General features: G+C 35.3%; 2 protein-coding genes across 2 annotated transcripts in view; both read right to left on the bottom strand.

Annotated features, from left to right (window-relative positions):
* LOC110370471 (proton-coupled folate transporter) overlaps positions 1–1,611 on the bottom strand; it is a 13,828-nt gene extending 12,217 nt beyond the window's left edge. The window contains exon 1 of the mRNA XM_021326286.3: positions 34–1,611. Coding sequence (XP_021181961.2) covers positions 34–846 — 813 coding nt within the window. The 5' untranslated portion in view covers positions 847–1,611. The remainder of the gene's footprint in view (positions 1–33) is intronic.
* LOC110370472 (proton-coupled folate transporter) lies at positions 1,277–17,358 on the bottom strand. The gene is made up of 7 exons (XM_021326287.3): positions 16,185–17,358; positions 13,671–13,830; positions 10,114–10,215; positions 7,843–7,980; positions 7,456–7,539; positions 5,331–5,487; positions 1,277–1,457 (listed from the first exon to the last, which is right to left on the bottom strand). Exons 1-7 carry the CDS (start codon positions 16,977–16,979, stop codon positions 1,385–1,387), a joined length of 1,509 nt encoding a protein of 502 aa, XP_021181962.1. The 5' UTR covers positions 16,980–17,358; the 3' UTR covers positions 1,277–1,384.

The raw sequence follows: 17,358 nt of genomic DNA, 5'->3' as shown, positions 1-17,358 counted from the left end.
GAAGATTAAGTAACCAAACAAATAGATACAAACCTTGTCTTTGTTCTCGAGCCAAGTGTGATCGTCAATAAAGAACAACACATAACAGAAATTGATAAACTGCAATAGAGCAGATATAGAGAACACTCCATAGTATCCTAGATACCGTAATAGGATGCCACTCAAGCCCATTCCTATGGGAAATCCTACTGTCATACATAAGTTCAGCAGCCCCATTCGGAATGTCCTTGTATCCTTAGAAGTGATATCTCCTAAATAACTAAAAGTACCGAGGAACATCGTGTACCATCCGCCAGTGAGAGATGGGAATATGACCTCCATAAACACCGTCCATTCCACTGGGACTTCATAGAAGAAGTACGTGTTTATCATGTTTAATACACACGTCATGAACTCCCCAAAGATTGGCATCAGCATGCATATCTTGCGCTTCCCTGTTTTGTCGCTCCATGCTCCTATGAAGAGCATCAACAGTGTTGGCACTGCTGTGTGCACCACACTTTTCCATGCTTGCACTGATGCTATCAGTTTCTGTACTTCTTCTTCTTCAAATGTGTAATTCGCGCGCTTTCTTAGCCTCAAAGCAGTGCACGCTCCATCGCCAAATCCCAAATTAACCATACATGCTTTCTCTAAATTCAAATTCTGCGTCGCTAACATTGCCAGCACACTCGGCATCACAAATAGAGCTAAAACCGGTTCTACCGTTATATTCGATTTAATGAATTTCATCTTCTCAAAAAAGGTCATATTTTGCGTGTCATTCTTAGCTTCTGTTTTAAGAGGCAGCTCCTCGGTCGTCTCTTCGCGAGACATTTTCTCGTCAGTCTTTTCTGTTTTATCCATTTTCGTAGTTTTCTATCGACGTGCTTTATAAAATTTCAAATATAAAATCAATACTCACTGGAGATTGAAATACGGAACAAGGAATGTATACCTCGCCTGAGATCCGAGTAAATCTTCAAAGTTGGGTCACATTGTTGTTATATTGGAGAGCACATCCTCACAGCACCAAGATAAATACAGTATAATATTGAATTACTGGTAAGCCGGCGGCGCTGGGTCGTCGCTAGCGTCCTATTGTTCGTCTGTATGTAAGCAAACACTCTTATGTTGCCATATCAGTCTTTAATGCGTCCACAAACACACTCGGAGAAATCGAAAATAAACTTAACACGTTACTGAAGTCAAACAGTGGGCGATCCGTCGCGTACTGTCACTATGTTAATGTAAACATCCGATTGTTTTCGCGTTAAAAATTCGAATAAAAGCCAAGTTGAAACTCGACAGGTTTTTATTAAACATTCACACTTTATTCAAAACACTGTATAATGTCCAATAACACTTTCACTAATAATAAATGCTTTGAGTTGGATGTCTGGCGCTATACGTCTTTATTGACGTTCTCCATCTCGGCGACTTGTTTGGTGTCCTCCCTTTGTTCGAAATACATCCATCTGAAACGAATGAATGGACTATTATCGTTTCGAGAGGAAAATGTCAATAGTACACTTGTGACGAGTGTAAGGATCGATTGTTAAATGCTCTGATGGACAATTTCGAACGCGTAATATAAAATGTGATATCGTGTACAGTCGCGGAGAGAAGTTTTTGTACTGAAACCTGTTTGCGTTTAGTTATTATTTTTTACTTCCTCGTCGCGTCTTTAGCATTGTAATAAAAAAGCTATTCAGTGGTCATCACTAGATGTTTCCTATTTAATATTGAATGTCGATTGGTTGTGGATTGTAGCTATTTATGTAACGATGCAATTTGGAGGTTTTAAAACTAAATGGATTTGAATGTTTTCCGAGTACCAATCATGTTTTTTAGTTTTGTTTTTAATTCAGTAAAATAATGCAGTCTCCGATTAAAATTAGCGAGACCTGTTTGTGCCTAAACCGCAAATAGTTTTAGTATATCGTTTAATTCTGCCAGACGATGTTTCTAATAATATTTTGAACAGATTGTAAACATTTTGAACTAAGTTTAAGCAGCCAGATGTGGCCTTTAAGTTTCTTGTTATATCACTTAAATCGATATTGACAAGTACAGGGTTATACTCTTACTACGTAGATAGTAGTTTTGGCAAACTTTAGTACTAAGTTTGTTGTTATTGGGCCTGCATTGACCACAAATGCCTATAAATAGCGAAAGGGTATAGTTTACGCCGATTTTAGAAGCTAACTTTATGGAGGTATTGTTATGTTTTCACATAAAATTGGTGTGATAAATAAAATAATAATCTTAAGGTTCTGTAGTGCTGGAAAGGGTTATTTAGTTAATTATTTATTTTGACTGAGTCTCTCAAACTGAGTTTTAGGGTGGTAAGGAGAGCTGAACTTTCGATTTAAAAATTATAAAATACATTACAAAATTTATATTATAGTGCTCTATACGTTATTATACTATTCATCTTGATTATGATGGCACATATAATTATTTCTGACAAGCGCGTAACCGTGAAGGTTACTGAGCAAAAACTATACCTAGGTATTGCAGATTTTATTTCATGTATTCAAATAAAATCTGCAATTTTGTTTATAAAAAAGCACCATAATTTTATAAAATTCTAGAAATATGAAATTAAATAAAGTGGTGTATGAATTCTCTTCATAACTGTACCTTTCTACAAGTAATGTACGGTATTACCCACTTAAAGTAATCTTTTAAGGGAAATGACGAAATAAAACAATTGACCGTTTATGTCTCATAACATTGGCATGTTATACCGATGGCTCCAAACGTTGGCTCCAACATTATTTGTCCAACAGGCATGTGTAGGTATCTATTATTGAACCTATCACGAACCGACGAATGTCAAGGACCAAGAATATGATACATAGGTCTCAATAAGTCAAAAATCTAAACATCCCAATTATATAGTGTATCTAAGGTTTATTCAAAATTTACATTAGACACGATATTTCGATAGTTGTTCCTGCTAAGCTACTTCTTACATCTCTATGGTGGTAGCCTAAGCGTCTTTGAACACAACTCTCTCACCAACATTGGTAGTTGGCATTCGTTACCAATAATCACTCTCGTTCCACTGCCTTGGTACAAATGTTGGTGCCAACATTAGAAGTGGTTTAGCCATTGTCTATTACTGATCTATGTGGCTATCAGAGTAACACTTGAGTGGACACAAGGCTGGTATCGGATACCGTGACGATAGAGTGACGATACGGTGCCAGTACTTAGTACATTTGTGATCACGTCTGAATCTAACCAAAAAATTTTTAAACGTTCATAATTTTTTCGGTAGGTCCAGTGCTCCAAGCAACTAAACAACAAAAGATAAGAAGATTTTTTTCGTATTTTTTTCAGGTGGAGGACCATTGAAATACTGAGAAACAGAAACTGAGAACCTTCGTTTTTGAAGTCGGTTAAATACATTTTAATTACCTTTTTTTAGCAATCGAACCTCACTACCTATAACTAGAATTTTTTTGTATCCAGTCATAACATAATTCCATATAGACTACACGTCTAGTTTGTACCTATATTATTAAATTGTTCACATAATACATAGTAAGTACATGGTTTTGTTTGTGCACATACATGACTACATAACTATGTACTGACAATCAAATATCATCAGTACACATCAATATCATGTGCGAAGGTCAAAAGCGAAAACGTGCAAAAACACAGAACGTCTTTATTGTATGGGAATTTTAAAATATAGAATTTTTAGGTAAGTACATATCCACCTAGTTAACTTAAGATATGATTTTTATTATGTTTTTGTGGTACTTTTAGCTCAGATAGAAGCTATTTTTTTTTCAAAAAGGAGGGAGTGCTAAATTCATCGTTTTTTTTTCATTTTGGTATCACATAAAAAATCATAAACAAATGTTTTAAAACGTGTTAGACATCGCTGCAAGGGAATTGCAAAACTTTTCTAATCTGTTTTTCGATGAGGAAATAATAACACCAACATGCTAATTCTGTTAATAGGCTAGTTTCCTAAAAAATAATAATTAGTCCGTCTTGTAGATTGTCCAAAATTAAGCGATACGTATTTTTTCTTTTTTAAATTGGATCAGAACTTGTTAAGATATAGCGTGATAAAGTTGAGTGTGACGTCACAAGTTGCTACAATTTTCAGGACACTGTGACGTAAAAGGCCCCCACTCCTAATTTTTGAAGCGTATTATCTTTGTCATTTTATGTTTAATTAAAAAAAGAAAAAATACGTATCCAATATTTTTTGATTATCTAAAAAGCGGACTAAATATTATTTCATTATTTCGACCCTGGACACTATCCTATTCCTAGTAAATTGAAGTTATAAAAACCGGATCTAAGTTTTTTCTTAGAATTCCCACCATCGCAAGTTTTTAAAGTGTATAGGATGTTGTCAATCTAAGGCTTGCAGTTATATTTTGGTCCGGACAGTAAACGGAAATAAAATTAAGAATAAGTCAAAATGTACTATCAGACTAATAATACATTATTTGACTTCTTAATTTAATTTACCGACAGCTGTAACACTTTATTATTTCAACGTATTTTTGTAAATCAATTAAGTTGTTCGAAGTAGAAGTCTTCGTTGAAAATACACAGTCGAGTTCTCTTGATCACGTTTTGATGAACGATTCACAGAATTCTAGGGATCGAGTAAGATATTGCGAACGATTCCGATTTATCTGTTGATCTTTGTTGTTTATACTGACGCTGTATTAGAAAAATAAAAGAATACAATATAGAGGAATAAATAACAGAACCAATAAAATGCGTTTTAGTCAACGCACATAATTTGTTTTAGTAATAATTCAGTTCTTTTTCGAGTTGTTTATATTCTGATTCCATTCAATTGATAGAAACAGTATATAATTTGATTGTCTAGATCAAACATCCTGTATATGATATTGTTGTATGTGGACTGATCAAAGTACGTAATAAACCACAGAATGAGTAAAGAATGATGAAGCATTTTTGGTGATAATTTCGTATACATGAATTAATTAATTATAACAAACTATGGAACTTTTACAACTTTATAAAATGATAGTTTGTTCAGACGATTTTTTTTTGTTTTTTTCCTAAAGTGTCTGAAACCGTTTTGAAAAACTCTTTCAATATTGGAAAGCTATACAACCCCCGAGTAACATAGGCTATACCTAAATATATTTGACGGGTTCGGGCAGAAGTTCCTCGGAATGCGAGTGAAACAACTAGTATCAATAATCCAATAAAATAAATATTGATGCGGAGGAATACTTCGACGCCTACTTGTTGTTCTTTAATATACGACTTTTTTGTTTTAGTATATAGTATTTTAGTTTGAATATGTTTGTGTATATAAAATAAATAATATTTACCCAAATATAGCCACAGCAGGTACAGTCATGGCCGCTCCCAGCAGGAACACAGCGCCCGGGAGAACAGTCAGCGTCGCCATGTAGACTCGGGAGTATAGTGGACCGTAGACTAGGGGCATCATGGCCTCTGCTAGACCGAAGAGTGAGTTCACTTTACCTGTGGAGGGAAGTTGGGTTTAGAATGTGAATTACGATTAGGTACGTGAATAAATTGTGCACGCATTATAGTGTCAAGCAATATGAAACTTGAAAATGCTTGACACCTTGCTGACCCCAATTTAAAGATAGTCTTGCTCTATGAACGGTGCCAAAATAATCATAACCCAATGTTTGGTAGTGCACAGTAAGATAAACTGCATGTTATACGCTTAATTGTTTCAAAAACTACTTACGCATTAGTAAGACTTATAGACAAATTCCTCATCATAAAACCCATTTCTACCAACAGCAAAGACGACCAAAATCCCCGTGAAATTCCCATATTTTTTTTTAAAGAAACCCTGTTAACCGCGTCTCTTAAACCCCTGGAGCACTGACCCTATAACAATATGTTGACCTCACTCCTAAAGTCCTGCCTACCCAATTACTCGCTATACTGAGTTCCGCACATGGATAACAAAATCACTAGCGGAGGTGCCATAATGGAAAGTCTCCTAAAAAAGTAGCGCGCTAAAATGCGGGTGAGCGGGGGACGCGGAACGATACTGTCTTCGCCCTTCTTTGGGCCCGATCATTTTTCGTAATACCAGAAATCATTGACAGATATCTCAAAGAACCCGAACGCCTTATTAGCACACTCTGCACTGGTTTTGGTCATGCGCACAGCACGTACTTGATTTACAAGAAGGCGCCTGACCTACCTGCATTATAGCATCTCCGCTTTTTTACTAACTCCGTGGTTTCTCATATCCCCGGAATCTGTCGCGAAATGATTCCGCTTAACTTGAGGTTAGCTTAAGGTCAAGAGGGACCATGTTTAATGACGCGCTTTGGACCTCTCCCAGGGCTCTAATACGTTCAATGTTAAGTTCCATTAAGTTAAGTTTAATTAGGTAAAGTTTACATTTTGTTTTGGTGGGTTTGAAGGTGGAAGTGGTGGGGGACGCGAGTATTTAGAGATGTCGTCTTGATGACCTTGGGTATGTATGAAACTATTTACTGAGGTGTTGGAAGAAAAAAGTAGTTACCTACTTCCCTTTATCTATCGCAAGAAATAGCAAAGTTCTGCATTTGGACACAGTGATCAATAAATATAAGTAACCACGTTTTTACTTAAAAACTTACATGAATTCAATTCAGAGGACAAACATTTCACTACTAAAATATTGGCATCTTTACTTTTCCTTATAAATAAAATTGGTATTATACTGCTACATATTTTATGAATACCTCTACCTACACTCACACAAACATTTTACTATTAAAATGAAGCCATCTTTACTTTTCCTTATAAGCAAAATGTGCATAAAAATACCATACATTTTATAAATTCGCGTCATCAGGAATTTATTCATAGTTTTACTAATATCCATGATAGTCTTTAAATAGGTTATTGGTAAGACCCATGACATATGGATCTCCTGTTTACGCAATAAAAAGATTAAAATAACCACAATAATCCCACTACTTTTCCTTAACCTTTCAGTATTTCCAAATTTAGATCCGCTCTAAATAATAATTCATGAGGATTGACACGTATTCTACTAATGTTTCCTATCTATGAAAAATAGTAATAACGTATAAGTTCGTCATAGTAGTATTTTGTTTTATAATAGGTATGCTTATGCGGAAAGTTTAAGCTAAGCAATTTAGGGCATTTTCGGCAATATAAAGGCCGTATTTGCCCTTCGTTTTAGATTAAACTAGGAGCCTGATCTTTTTTTGAGACACTAGTTAAGCATTGTCAAACATTGCCTGTTTGATTTGGAACTTAAAGTATTTATAAGCGAAGGTTTAATACTGTACCTATATTTCAAAATTAATAACTATTTTTAGGCATTCACTTAAAGGAAAAAAATATAACTATGTAAAGTATGTATGTAAAGAACATACTTAACTCTACATATAATAATACAATATTAAAAGGTTTTCTTAAAGGAAAAATAACATAAAATATGAAACTTACCCAACTCCTCACTGTTGACAAGTTTCGATGCAATGGAACGCATCGCGATGAATGATGTCCCGTTGAAGATTTCTACCAAAGGCGCTGCGACAAACAAAACTAAGTTCAACTTTCTCATTACTAAGGATTAATTAGAGATTCTTAAAACAAAATATTCTGTATTTAATCAAACAAGTATTGAAATTTTTCAATTTTCAGTTTCAGCAAGAACTTTTTTTCATTCTATGTTGTTGACGGCATATAAATGCAAAATGGTAAGTATGCCTCTGATTGTTAATCACAATAGTTACGAGTGGGAGGATGGCGTTTATAAAGTCACTATTATTAATCAACTAGTTCATTACTTAAAGTTTTCTTCTATAATTTATAACCAACATACGAACTTACCAATATAAATCTCAGTGGTGGTAGTAGCAAACGCGAAGATGAAAGACGCGAGGATCTTACTGGTGCATGAGATTATCCCCACCACAGTGTCATCCAGCTTCATGAAGTCGCTGAAGATGCTGATGGAGAATAGTGTACCTTGGAGAAGAATAGCACAGTTTTAGTGAAGAAGTTCTTCAAATAGGACAATGGCTTAAGCCAACACTGAGTCAAGCTCGCTGTTGTAGATAAACTCTCTGTTTTCTGTGTGTCAAAAATGTATTTGCAATAAAGAATAATAATGACGAATAAGAATACTATAGGGCAGTCAGTCTTTTTCGGTACGCGTACATTGAAGTATTGACGTTAACTCACTCTGACAATGGAGAGAATAAGATAATTAGGTGTAGAGTTTAACAATTTTATTGTAGTGAAGACATATGAACTTCAGCATTATTATAGTTGACTATTTATGTCATCATCATCATCAGCCTATCGCAGTCCACTGCTGGACATAGGCCTCTCCAAGTGCACGCCACTGAGATCGATTTTCGGCTCCGCGACTATTTATGTATAACTTTTATTTATTTAATACACTATGGAAGACTTACACCTATGTAAAAAGTAACCAAAGAAATAATTTATAGATACATAATTGAATTCATAAATACATAATTGAATATTTCATACCAATATTTAATGGAACCATTTTGTGTAGAGATTTAATTACGCATGTAAATTAAAACTTGCAAAAATATTCAGTATCTTGTTTAAAATATGTTTATGAAATAAAATGAGCAAAAACAATTTAATTATCAATCGGTGAAAAATAAGTAAACGCCACAAAATACCGAAATGCAAACAAAACGATTTTAATTGCACCTCTCATATCATCAATTTTAATTGCAATACAAAATACTTGTATCCAGGATTTCATTCGAATAAATAGTAATAATAAAGAGAGATAATTTCGATATTTCATACTACAGAATTGTAAATCAAATTAGTACAGACACGACAAGTTATCATTGTCAAATTGATATTCTTGATGTGAAAAATGTGAAACAAGTTTTGAAAATTATACTAAACTAATAGAACTACTATAGTTTAAAAAACGTGGTGTGCATAGGCTCTAAAAGTAAGACTAATTTTATAGTTTAAAGATTTCAACCAAATATACTTATAGGTATTAGATAAATCTGTGTTTTATGCTTGATATGTTAAAGAACTAAGTACGTAACAGGAACGGGAATTATTACTGAAGTAAATTAATGAGTACAAACAGCAGCTAGACAAGCTATTCGCAACACATTGATCAAGTCCTGAAATAAATCTATTAACGGTGTAATTAAATTTTCTGTTTTCAGAAGTACACGATCAGTAAGTAATTTATCGGTATTTTGGGTCTCTTTTAGACAGAATATTCAACGGAGCATAGTTAATTAATGTAGAGGAAAATAATCATAGTATTTAAATTAATACAAATAAACGTTTGTATGTACAACATTTGACGGAATCTATACTAACATTATAAAGTGGAAACAATTTTTTTTGTTTTTTGGTATCCTATAAGGCTCCGAAACTACTGAAGCGATTTAAAAATCATATCTATGTTGGAAAGCAACACTCTTCCCGAGTAATATAAGCTATATTTTATCCCGGTCCAAGTAGTAGTTCCGACAGGACGCGAGTGAAATCGCGGGGAAACGGCTTGTTTATCGTAAAATTCAATGCAATATTGTCAATTATGCCAAATCAGAATGAAGTCATTATTATCAGCACTATTTATTTAATTGATCAATTAGTGGCTTCTAGTCAATGGAGCGTTGATTTCCAAACTAGCCAAACAAAATGTTTGCGTGCCGATAATTTTTGAGCTAATTACAAATTTAAACTAGACCACAAAACGTGGGATAATTTATTTATGGCTTTGTTTACAGATTTGGTATGTAAATGTTTTGAGTTAATTACAAACAAAGTCATCTGCTTAAAGTTATTTTATGCGCTACGAAATAGTAACTTTATCACTTAGTGATCATTTTGTTCCCTGTTTTTTTTTTCATTATTATGTTTTTCTAGTTAGTCTAGCAATAGGGTTTAGAATACGACTTACGACATAGGACTATATAGTTTAGCCTTGAATAAGATCACTGAAAGGAATAAATATTAAGGAATAAATGAATGTGATTTTTTTTAACACGCCTTTATTAGCTTCATTTGTAACTAACTACATATTTATGTAAGAAAATCTTGCATTATTAATTTGACCCACTTCCATAAAGAGGTACTTACCAACTAAATTGGTGATGATGCTGTAAGTACAGAACATACTGAACTGCACCTCGTCCCAGTTGAACCTGTACCTCATGAACAGGTACAGCACGTTCATTTCACCTGCAAGACATACAATATGTTAGAAAACCTATCATCGATTTACGGTGAATTTCTGTAACTTAGCTATCCGTTGATTACTGATTGAATTTTGACGTTAGCTCCATAAAATTATGTGACAATCTCTAATCGCAAGTGAATAGAGATGGGTTACAGAAATCCGGAAATAATCGGCTGAAATAAAGACATGCATTCTTTTTCTGAGAGACTGATTAATTTAGGCTGAAGAGGGAGTCATATGCAAGTGGTGTTGAGTCATAAGACTTAGTAAGATGTGTTAAACAGCTTCCTTGATTACACAACGCTCCTTCTAAGTGCAATCGGTTAAAAAGTTGCTATGTTTAACAATCTTCCAAAATTAATTAGTATCATATAGTACCTATAATTTTTTTTAACTTATAGGTTAGGTATCTTTTACAAACCTCAGTTATAGATACCATTAATAGTACCTACTTTCAATATTTCCCCAGAACAGTCTTTCAGAATATTCTATTTGCACTCGTATTTAGTTATTTAAATATCGGTAGCTATTCCTCTGGTATAATTACTTCCACTGAAGTGAAGCATCAAAGAACCTTATTTCAAAGAAACAAAATAAATTTGATTATTTGCACACTCCTAATTTAGAACGTAAAGCATTCCTTTCATATCCTTTTACGTTTTCATCGGTCAATAGAAAGTATTTTGTCTTTATTATGTACAAAAGAAATTACTTATCACACAAAACTTGTTACAGGATTTGGAATTCCTTAAAAGAAAGAGTAGTATTTCGTCAATATTATATATTTTTTAAATTTACTGTATATTATCTTCAAATTGTGATCTTAGAGTACTCGCACAGTGCTTGTTCTATCAAGAAAATCTTGATTGCAATCAAAGTTTTCAGTCATTCTGATACCGGCTAAGTGCCTGATTTTTGTAATGTGCATACGACCATTCATCTTCATCCTGATTTATGAGCCCAAAAAACTATCGGCTGACTAAAAGTTTGCAGTGCGCACTTTTAAACTGTTTCTTTCACACTATGTATATAAAATTCTATATTTAATACTTACTTATGTAAAAATTATGTCTGTTCGAACATAGATAGGAATATTGCCTAAAGCCTGACCTGCCAAAGCTGTTCTACTGAGTCTGTACTTGGTTTGTTTCTATAAATAATTCAGTATAAGTCGGTAGCTACAAGGAACAGGGATTGGCTCGTATGGTAAATAAACCGCTTTCAATGTTACAACTTTCCTCATATTAGCTACACGAGGCAAGGATTTGCAGGATTGACATAACTGTTGTAACACGTGTACTGTATAATACTTAGTCATAAAAGAATAATAAAATTATGTACAGTCAGCGCCAAAAGTCGATGAACAGAATCAACATGACAAAACACCTGTTCACAATAAAATGCCGTAAGTTATAGTCGCAACTAGGAAACAAAATGGACTGTACACCAGAAACTTACAAAAGTCGTTAAACACGAATATTTCAAAAGTATCTATGCACTAGTATTCCTAAAGTCGCTGTACACCATCAATCCAAATGTCGCTGAACATCATTGTATCAAAAGTCACTAAACAGCAGTAAATACAAAATTAGGTTAACAAAGTGTATTTTTAATGTTGCCGTGTGTTAATCTACTTTTGACGCTTATGTTGTTCAGCTACTTTTGAGACAGTACTTGCTTGACCTTACTAATGTATGGTAACTCGTTAGCATCTATTTCAATAATTTTAATAATTATTTTGGAAATACACTCTTTTGCAAAAAAAGCGGGCACTTATGCGAAATCTTAGTTTTAAGGACTTTACGTGTATTTCAAAGGGTTTTAATGATTGTAGTATGTTTCTAGCATCAAAAGGGTTAGCCAAGCATGCGTGAGAGTGTATTCTAAATTTTAATTTTGTACAATTGCTAAGAAATTGGTTAAACCTTGTTTTGGACTAATTGCTGGCAGAAAGTTCGTCGGTGTTTTGAAAAGTTTTTGAAGTGATTTTCAGAAAATTAATAATGCAGTTTTAATTAATGATTAATGTACCTTTTTGTTAGATAAAACATTTTTGAAAAACTATGCGTATTTGATAAAATTTTCACCTGCTCTAAATGGGCTATACTGATGATTGATGGCAATGTTAAGAGTTTCGGTATTTTAGTGTAAAGCGTTCTTCTGTTTAGATATTACACCTACGTGTTTTAAAATATCGCTTTTTCATAATTAAACACTATTTAGAGGAGTATCAGTACATTGGGCTGCGACAAAACCAATTTAAAGTAAGCAGTGCCGATCACAACTCGTCTCCTTTCAGACTTTAACATTTTTAAAAATCTTGAAACGATCAAATTGGTTTGCCATCAATCATCAGTATAGCCCATTTAGAGCAGGTGAAAATTTTATCAAATACGCATAGTTTTTCAAAAATGTTTTATCTAACAAAAAGGTACATTAATCATTAATTAAAACTGCATTATCAGTTTTCTGAAAATCACTTCAAAAACTTTTCAAAACACCGACGAACTTTCTGCCAGCAATTAGTCCAAAACAAGGTTTAACCAATTTCTTAGCAATTGTACAAAATTAAAATTTAGAATACACTCTCACGCATGCTTGGCTAACCCTTTTGATGCTAGAAACATACTACAATCATTAAAACCCTTTGAAATACACGTAAAGTCCTTAAAACTAAGATTTCGCATAAGTGCCCGCTTTTTGCAAAGAGTATTTCCAAAATAATTATTAAAATTATTGAAATAGATGCTAACGAGTTACCATACATTAGTAAGGTCAAGTAGTCTGTCTGAACAACTGCGTCAAAAGTAGATTAACACACGGCAACATTAAAAATACACTTTGTTAACCTAATTTTGTATTTACTGCTGTTTAGTGACTTTTGATACAATGATGTTCAGCGACATTTGGATTGATGGTGTACAGCGACTTTAGGAATACTAGTGCATAGATACTTTTGAAATATTCGTGTTTAACGACTTTTGTAAGTTTCTGGTGTACAGTCCATTTTGTTTCCTAGTTGCGACTATAACTTACGGCATTTTATTGTGAACAGGTGTTTTGTCATGTTAATTCTGTTCATCGACTTTTGGCGCTGACTGTACGTAGTTAGCTATAGAATTAATTTGGATGTTGAGACACGATGATTAAATCTTTTCGTATCTTTTTGGCTAAAAACTCCTGCAATTTGAAGGTCATCAAGTTTGATAGGCTGACTAGTTAGTCTGTGTATACTTCATTGTTATTATCTATGCACTGCCATACACTTTCATACTGATGTATGGCTTATTTCAATAATGTATCTCTATCTTTTCATTTGCGATATATACCTAATAGGTTAAATTTTGAGATAGGCACCGTATACCTATGTCAAACAATATCTTGCACATTCATCAAAAGTTTTACAACCAATAATTTAAAAACTACACGTAAAAGAACTCCAATAATACCAACTAACCATGTAAAGGTCCAAATATAACACACACGACGACAATCAGCAACGAGACCCTGAGCCTCCTTCTCCTCGGGCCAGTCCTGAAGGCGACCGTCAGCGTCTCCCGCACGTGGCGAGCGTCGAAGAACGAGCACACCCAACCTCGGCAGCCCACGGGTTGTTCCTGGAATTACACGTAATGAGAATAATGGCGTACAAGGCCGATTTCGGCAACGGCGGCTGTTCGCATATAAGATGATCAGCCAGCTGCGCAGGACATATTATAGTGCACAAGCATTCGCGCAGACACAAGTGCACTCACCTAGTTCCTTTACTCTCATAGTCCGACACGACCGGAAAAAGATCGAAATTTACGTTCTTTGCGATGCACGGGTGAATCAATCACCAACTTCCAGACTGCTTTGTGAAAGTTTCGAACCCAAGACCTCGTGCACAGCAGTCGCGCTTTCGTCCACTAGACCAGCGAGGCAGTCAATTAGAAGTAATGAGTGTTTGGTATGAAACCCACGTGGGTTTGTATACAAGGGGATATGTGGGCATGTCAATGTCATTGTGTCATTTAACATCCTTTTGCTAGAAGCCAGTAAGTCTGATACCAGTCTTACCGGGTTGCCCAAGTAACTAGGTTGAGAAGGTCAGATAGGCAGTCTCTCCTTGTAAAACACTGGTACTCAGCTGCATACGGTAAGACTGGAAGCCGACCAAAACATAGTTGGTAAACGACTCGGATGATAATGCGGGTGAGTGTCGTTGGAATAGTTTTAGTTGTATCTTTTTGGTATAGTTCTGATTGTTGATAGGCAATTGAAATTTGAATCGAAAATTAAATGAAATGAATCCTTATTAAAATGCAGACTTAACCTCGGCAGCCCACGCGCTGTTCCTGGAATTAGAAGTAATGAGTGTCTGGTACCCACGTGTGTTTGTATACAAGGGGATTATGTGGCCGAATGTCGTTGGTAGGAGAGAAGATAGTATGGATATTTTTACAGTTCTGAATATCAGTACAGTACGATATGACTGTCAGTTAGTCTGGTGAAGAGTTGTAATTTTGGAAATTAATACTATACAAGTTACAGTGGAACAATTATTTCATAAAAAAATATTTGGGCAAAAAGAAATATTGTTTAGTGGTAAATTCGTTTGAGTATCGAGGAGGTCCGAATTTGATCGAGGTTTACAGGATGGGTGTAATAACATAAGTTGACGAAAGACTTGCTGAATAGAACTAGGTTTACAATGGTGTTGTTATAATTCAGATAAATTTCTTAGGCTAAATTAAAGTTGAGATTAAGATCTCAACTTTCTCAGAAAATCTTCTGTAATAAACTGAATAAATATAGGTTTATGTAATCAGCGAAGATTATAGTAGTTCACACTCACAAACAATAATTGTGCACGTAGGAAGATAATCAGTTGACGACTGGTTTATTACTTCCTGAATAGAAGTCAATGATTTTGTTTCTCTTAGAATATCATAAAATAAAAAAGTTTCAAATTATTGATTCGGAATTTGAACGAAAAGTCAGTGAAAGCCTATTGTAGGGAGAAATCTTTATCCTCTGAACAAACCTAAACTTTAGAACTTAATAAATGAGTTATATTAAACAAAAATATCAACACCCAATTCATTTTAGATAAACTCTAAACAAAGAGACAACGCAGTCACTAGACATCCCCCGACGTTCATAATACAAAGATAAAATTTAATTTCACATAAATTCATTATAAAGCGTAGTGAATTTAATTTACCCCCGGCCGGGACGAACGACTGAATAAGTGCAATTTCAGGTTTCAAACAAAATCCCGCAATAATCCCCACTTTATTTTCGTGTAGCCTTTAGCATACAAAATGCAAACAGATTGTGTTTACAACGCTTTTGATGAGCAACTGCCAGGGGAGAGATTCGCAAAAAGATAATTTTCAACAAAAAAGATACAATCAAAACTTTGCCGGATGAAAAGAACAAAAAGACACATTTGGCAAAGTCTACCAAAATTTTTCATACGTAACATTTTTACGGCGAAAATCGTAAAATATTACGAACGTACAAAAAACAGAAAAAAATATATCTCATAGAGTTCGATTCGACGCAACTGCTATCATCAATCACTGTAGAAAAACTATTAAAAATGTGCTGGAAAACGTAACAATGTATCACATGGTGGGTCGAGCAGTATTAGTGACAATGTCAAAGGATCGAAGGGATATAAATCCAAGTCGACACCTATGCGAGCCTCGCGTAAAATCGCTGATTGCGTTACGATGTCCCCCTTCGTTCGAATTTGCGTAGTGGGCGCGCGGCAATTTATCACTTAGACATAGGACTAACCGGGCTGTCGTGCTACTCTGCAAATGATGTATGGCCTCAACGCGCCTTATCGGGACACATTCCAATACTCCATTAACCCTAGACTTTGATCTAAAATCTGTCAGCAGTAATAAGGACCCCCATTAATTATTCCCGCCAAAATTAACGAAGATACAGTACCATTTTCAATAAATGAACTACTTACTCTTTGTCTGTCTGAAGATATGACTGGATCCTTCAATCGTATGTATCCATATATCAAACTCGTCAGATACAGACAGTTCGATATTAAAAATATGCCGTAGTAACCGATTTGTTGCAGCAGTATACCACTGAGGGACATGCCGATAGGTATTCCGAGGGACATACACAAATTGGCCACTCCTACTCTAAATGTCCTCATTTCTTTTGTCGTTACATCACCAATGTAGCTGAATACACCGACGCACACTGTTATCCATCCTCCGGTTAGTGACGGAAACAGATCTGAGAGGGCCGTTATCTCCAAAGGTAGTTCGTAGAAGAAATATGTGTTTAGGATGAAACTCGTGCAGCACAACACTTCCCCTACTATGGGCAACAGTATGCACGCCTTCCTTTTCCCCGTTTTATCGCTCCACGAACCTACAAACAATACTAAAATACACGGAAATGCGGTTTGGACGATATTTTTCCACGCCTGGACTGACGCGGTCAACTTCTGGACTTCTGACTCTTGTAACGTATAGTTCTCTGTTTGCCGCCTATTTAACGCGGAACACACTTCATCATCATACCCTAAGTTAACTCTACATGCTTTTTCCAAATTTAAATTCTGCACTGCAAGTCCTGAGAACACGTTGGACATTATATAACAAGCTATGATGGGCTCCACGGTTATATTCGACCGGATCTGCATTAGCTTCTCCTTAACCCCTGTTCTTTTGGCTTTGGGTTCATCCTTCAAGGGTGTTTCAACTCCGGTCGCCGGCTTCTCAGCCGTCGCGCTTATCCCATTCATGATGTCCAATTTGATCCTTCACTTTAAAGTTCAATCAATCATCGTTAGTGATATTCTTTAACTTGGGTTATGGAGGTTCCCACGAGGTGAGATATCAGCGCGCACATATAGCACTGCGTTCATTGTTCACATATTAGAATCACTCGCTAACAATCACTGGGTATCACTGGTTCTGGTCCACAGCAATCCACTAACGGTGCGATAGTGTCGGCCCGCCGAGCAGACTGAAGGATCCTCTTGTCTTAAGAGTTGATTGGACGGATACGCGTTCGAGTGGTGTCATTAGAGGCAATTGGCCGGGCGTAGTGTCGGCTCACGGCGGCGGACTGGCCCGCAGCCCGCAATACTGCCTGGATCGTCGTCACAACCTTGCAATAAG

Source organism: Helicoverpa armigera, chromosome 4 (assembly GCF_030705265.1).
Source record: "Helicoverpa armigera isolate CAAS_96S chromosome 4, ASM3070526v1, whole genome shotgun sequence".
Classification (NCBI taxonomy): domain Eukaryota; kingdom Metazoa; phylum Arthropoda; class Insecta; order Lepidoptera; family Noctuidae; genus Helicoverpa; species Helicoverpa armigera.
Note: the sequence above shows the minus strand (reverse complement) of the source record. Positions and strands in the feature narration are given on the sequence as shown.

Bases quoted from the DNA above. Each gene is read 5' to 3' on its own strand.
- LOC110370472 (XM_021326287.3), bottom strand. From the start codon at position 16,979: ATGAATGGGATAAGCGCGACGGCTGAGAAGCCGGCGACCGGAGTTGAA. The intron at 7,981-10,113 runs GTAAGTACCTCT...TTCTTCTCCAAG, and splicing joins CATCATCACCAATTTAGTTG to GTACACTATTCTCCATCAGC. The intron at 1,458-5,330 runs GTAAATATTATT...CATTCGTTTCAG, and splicing joins CCTGCTGTGGCTATATTTGG to ATGGATGTATTTCGAACAAA.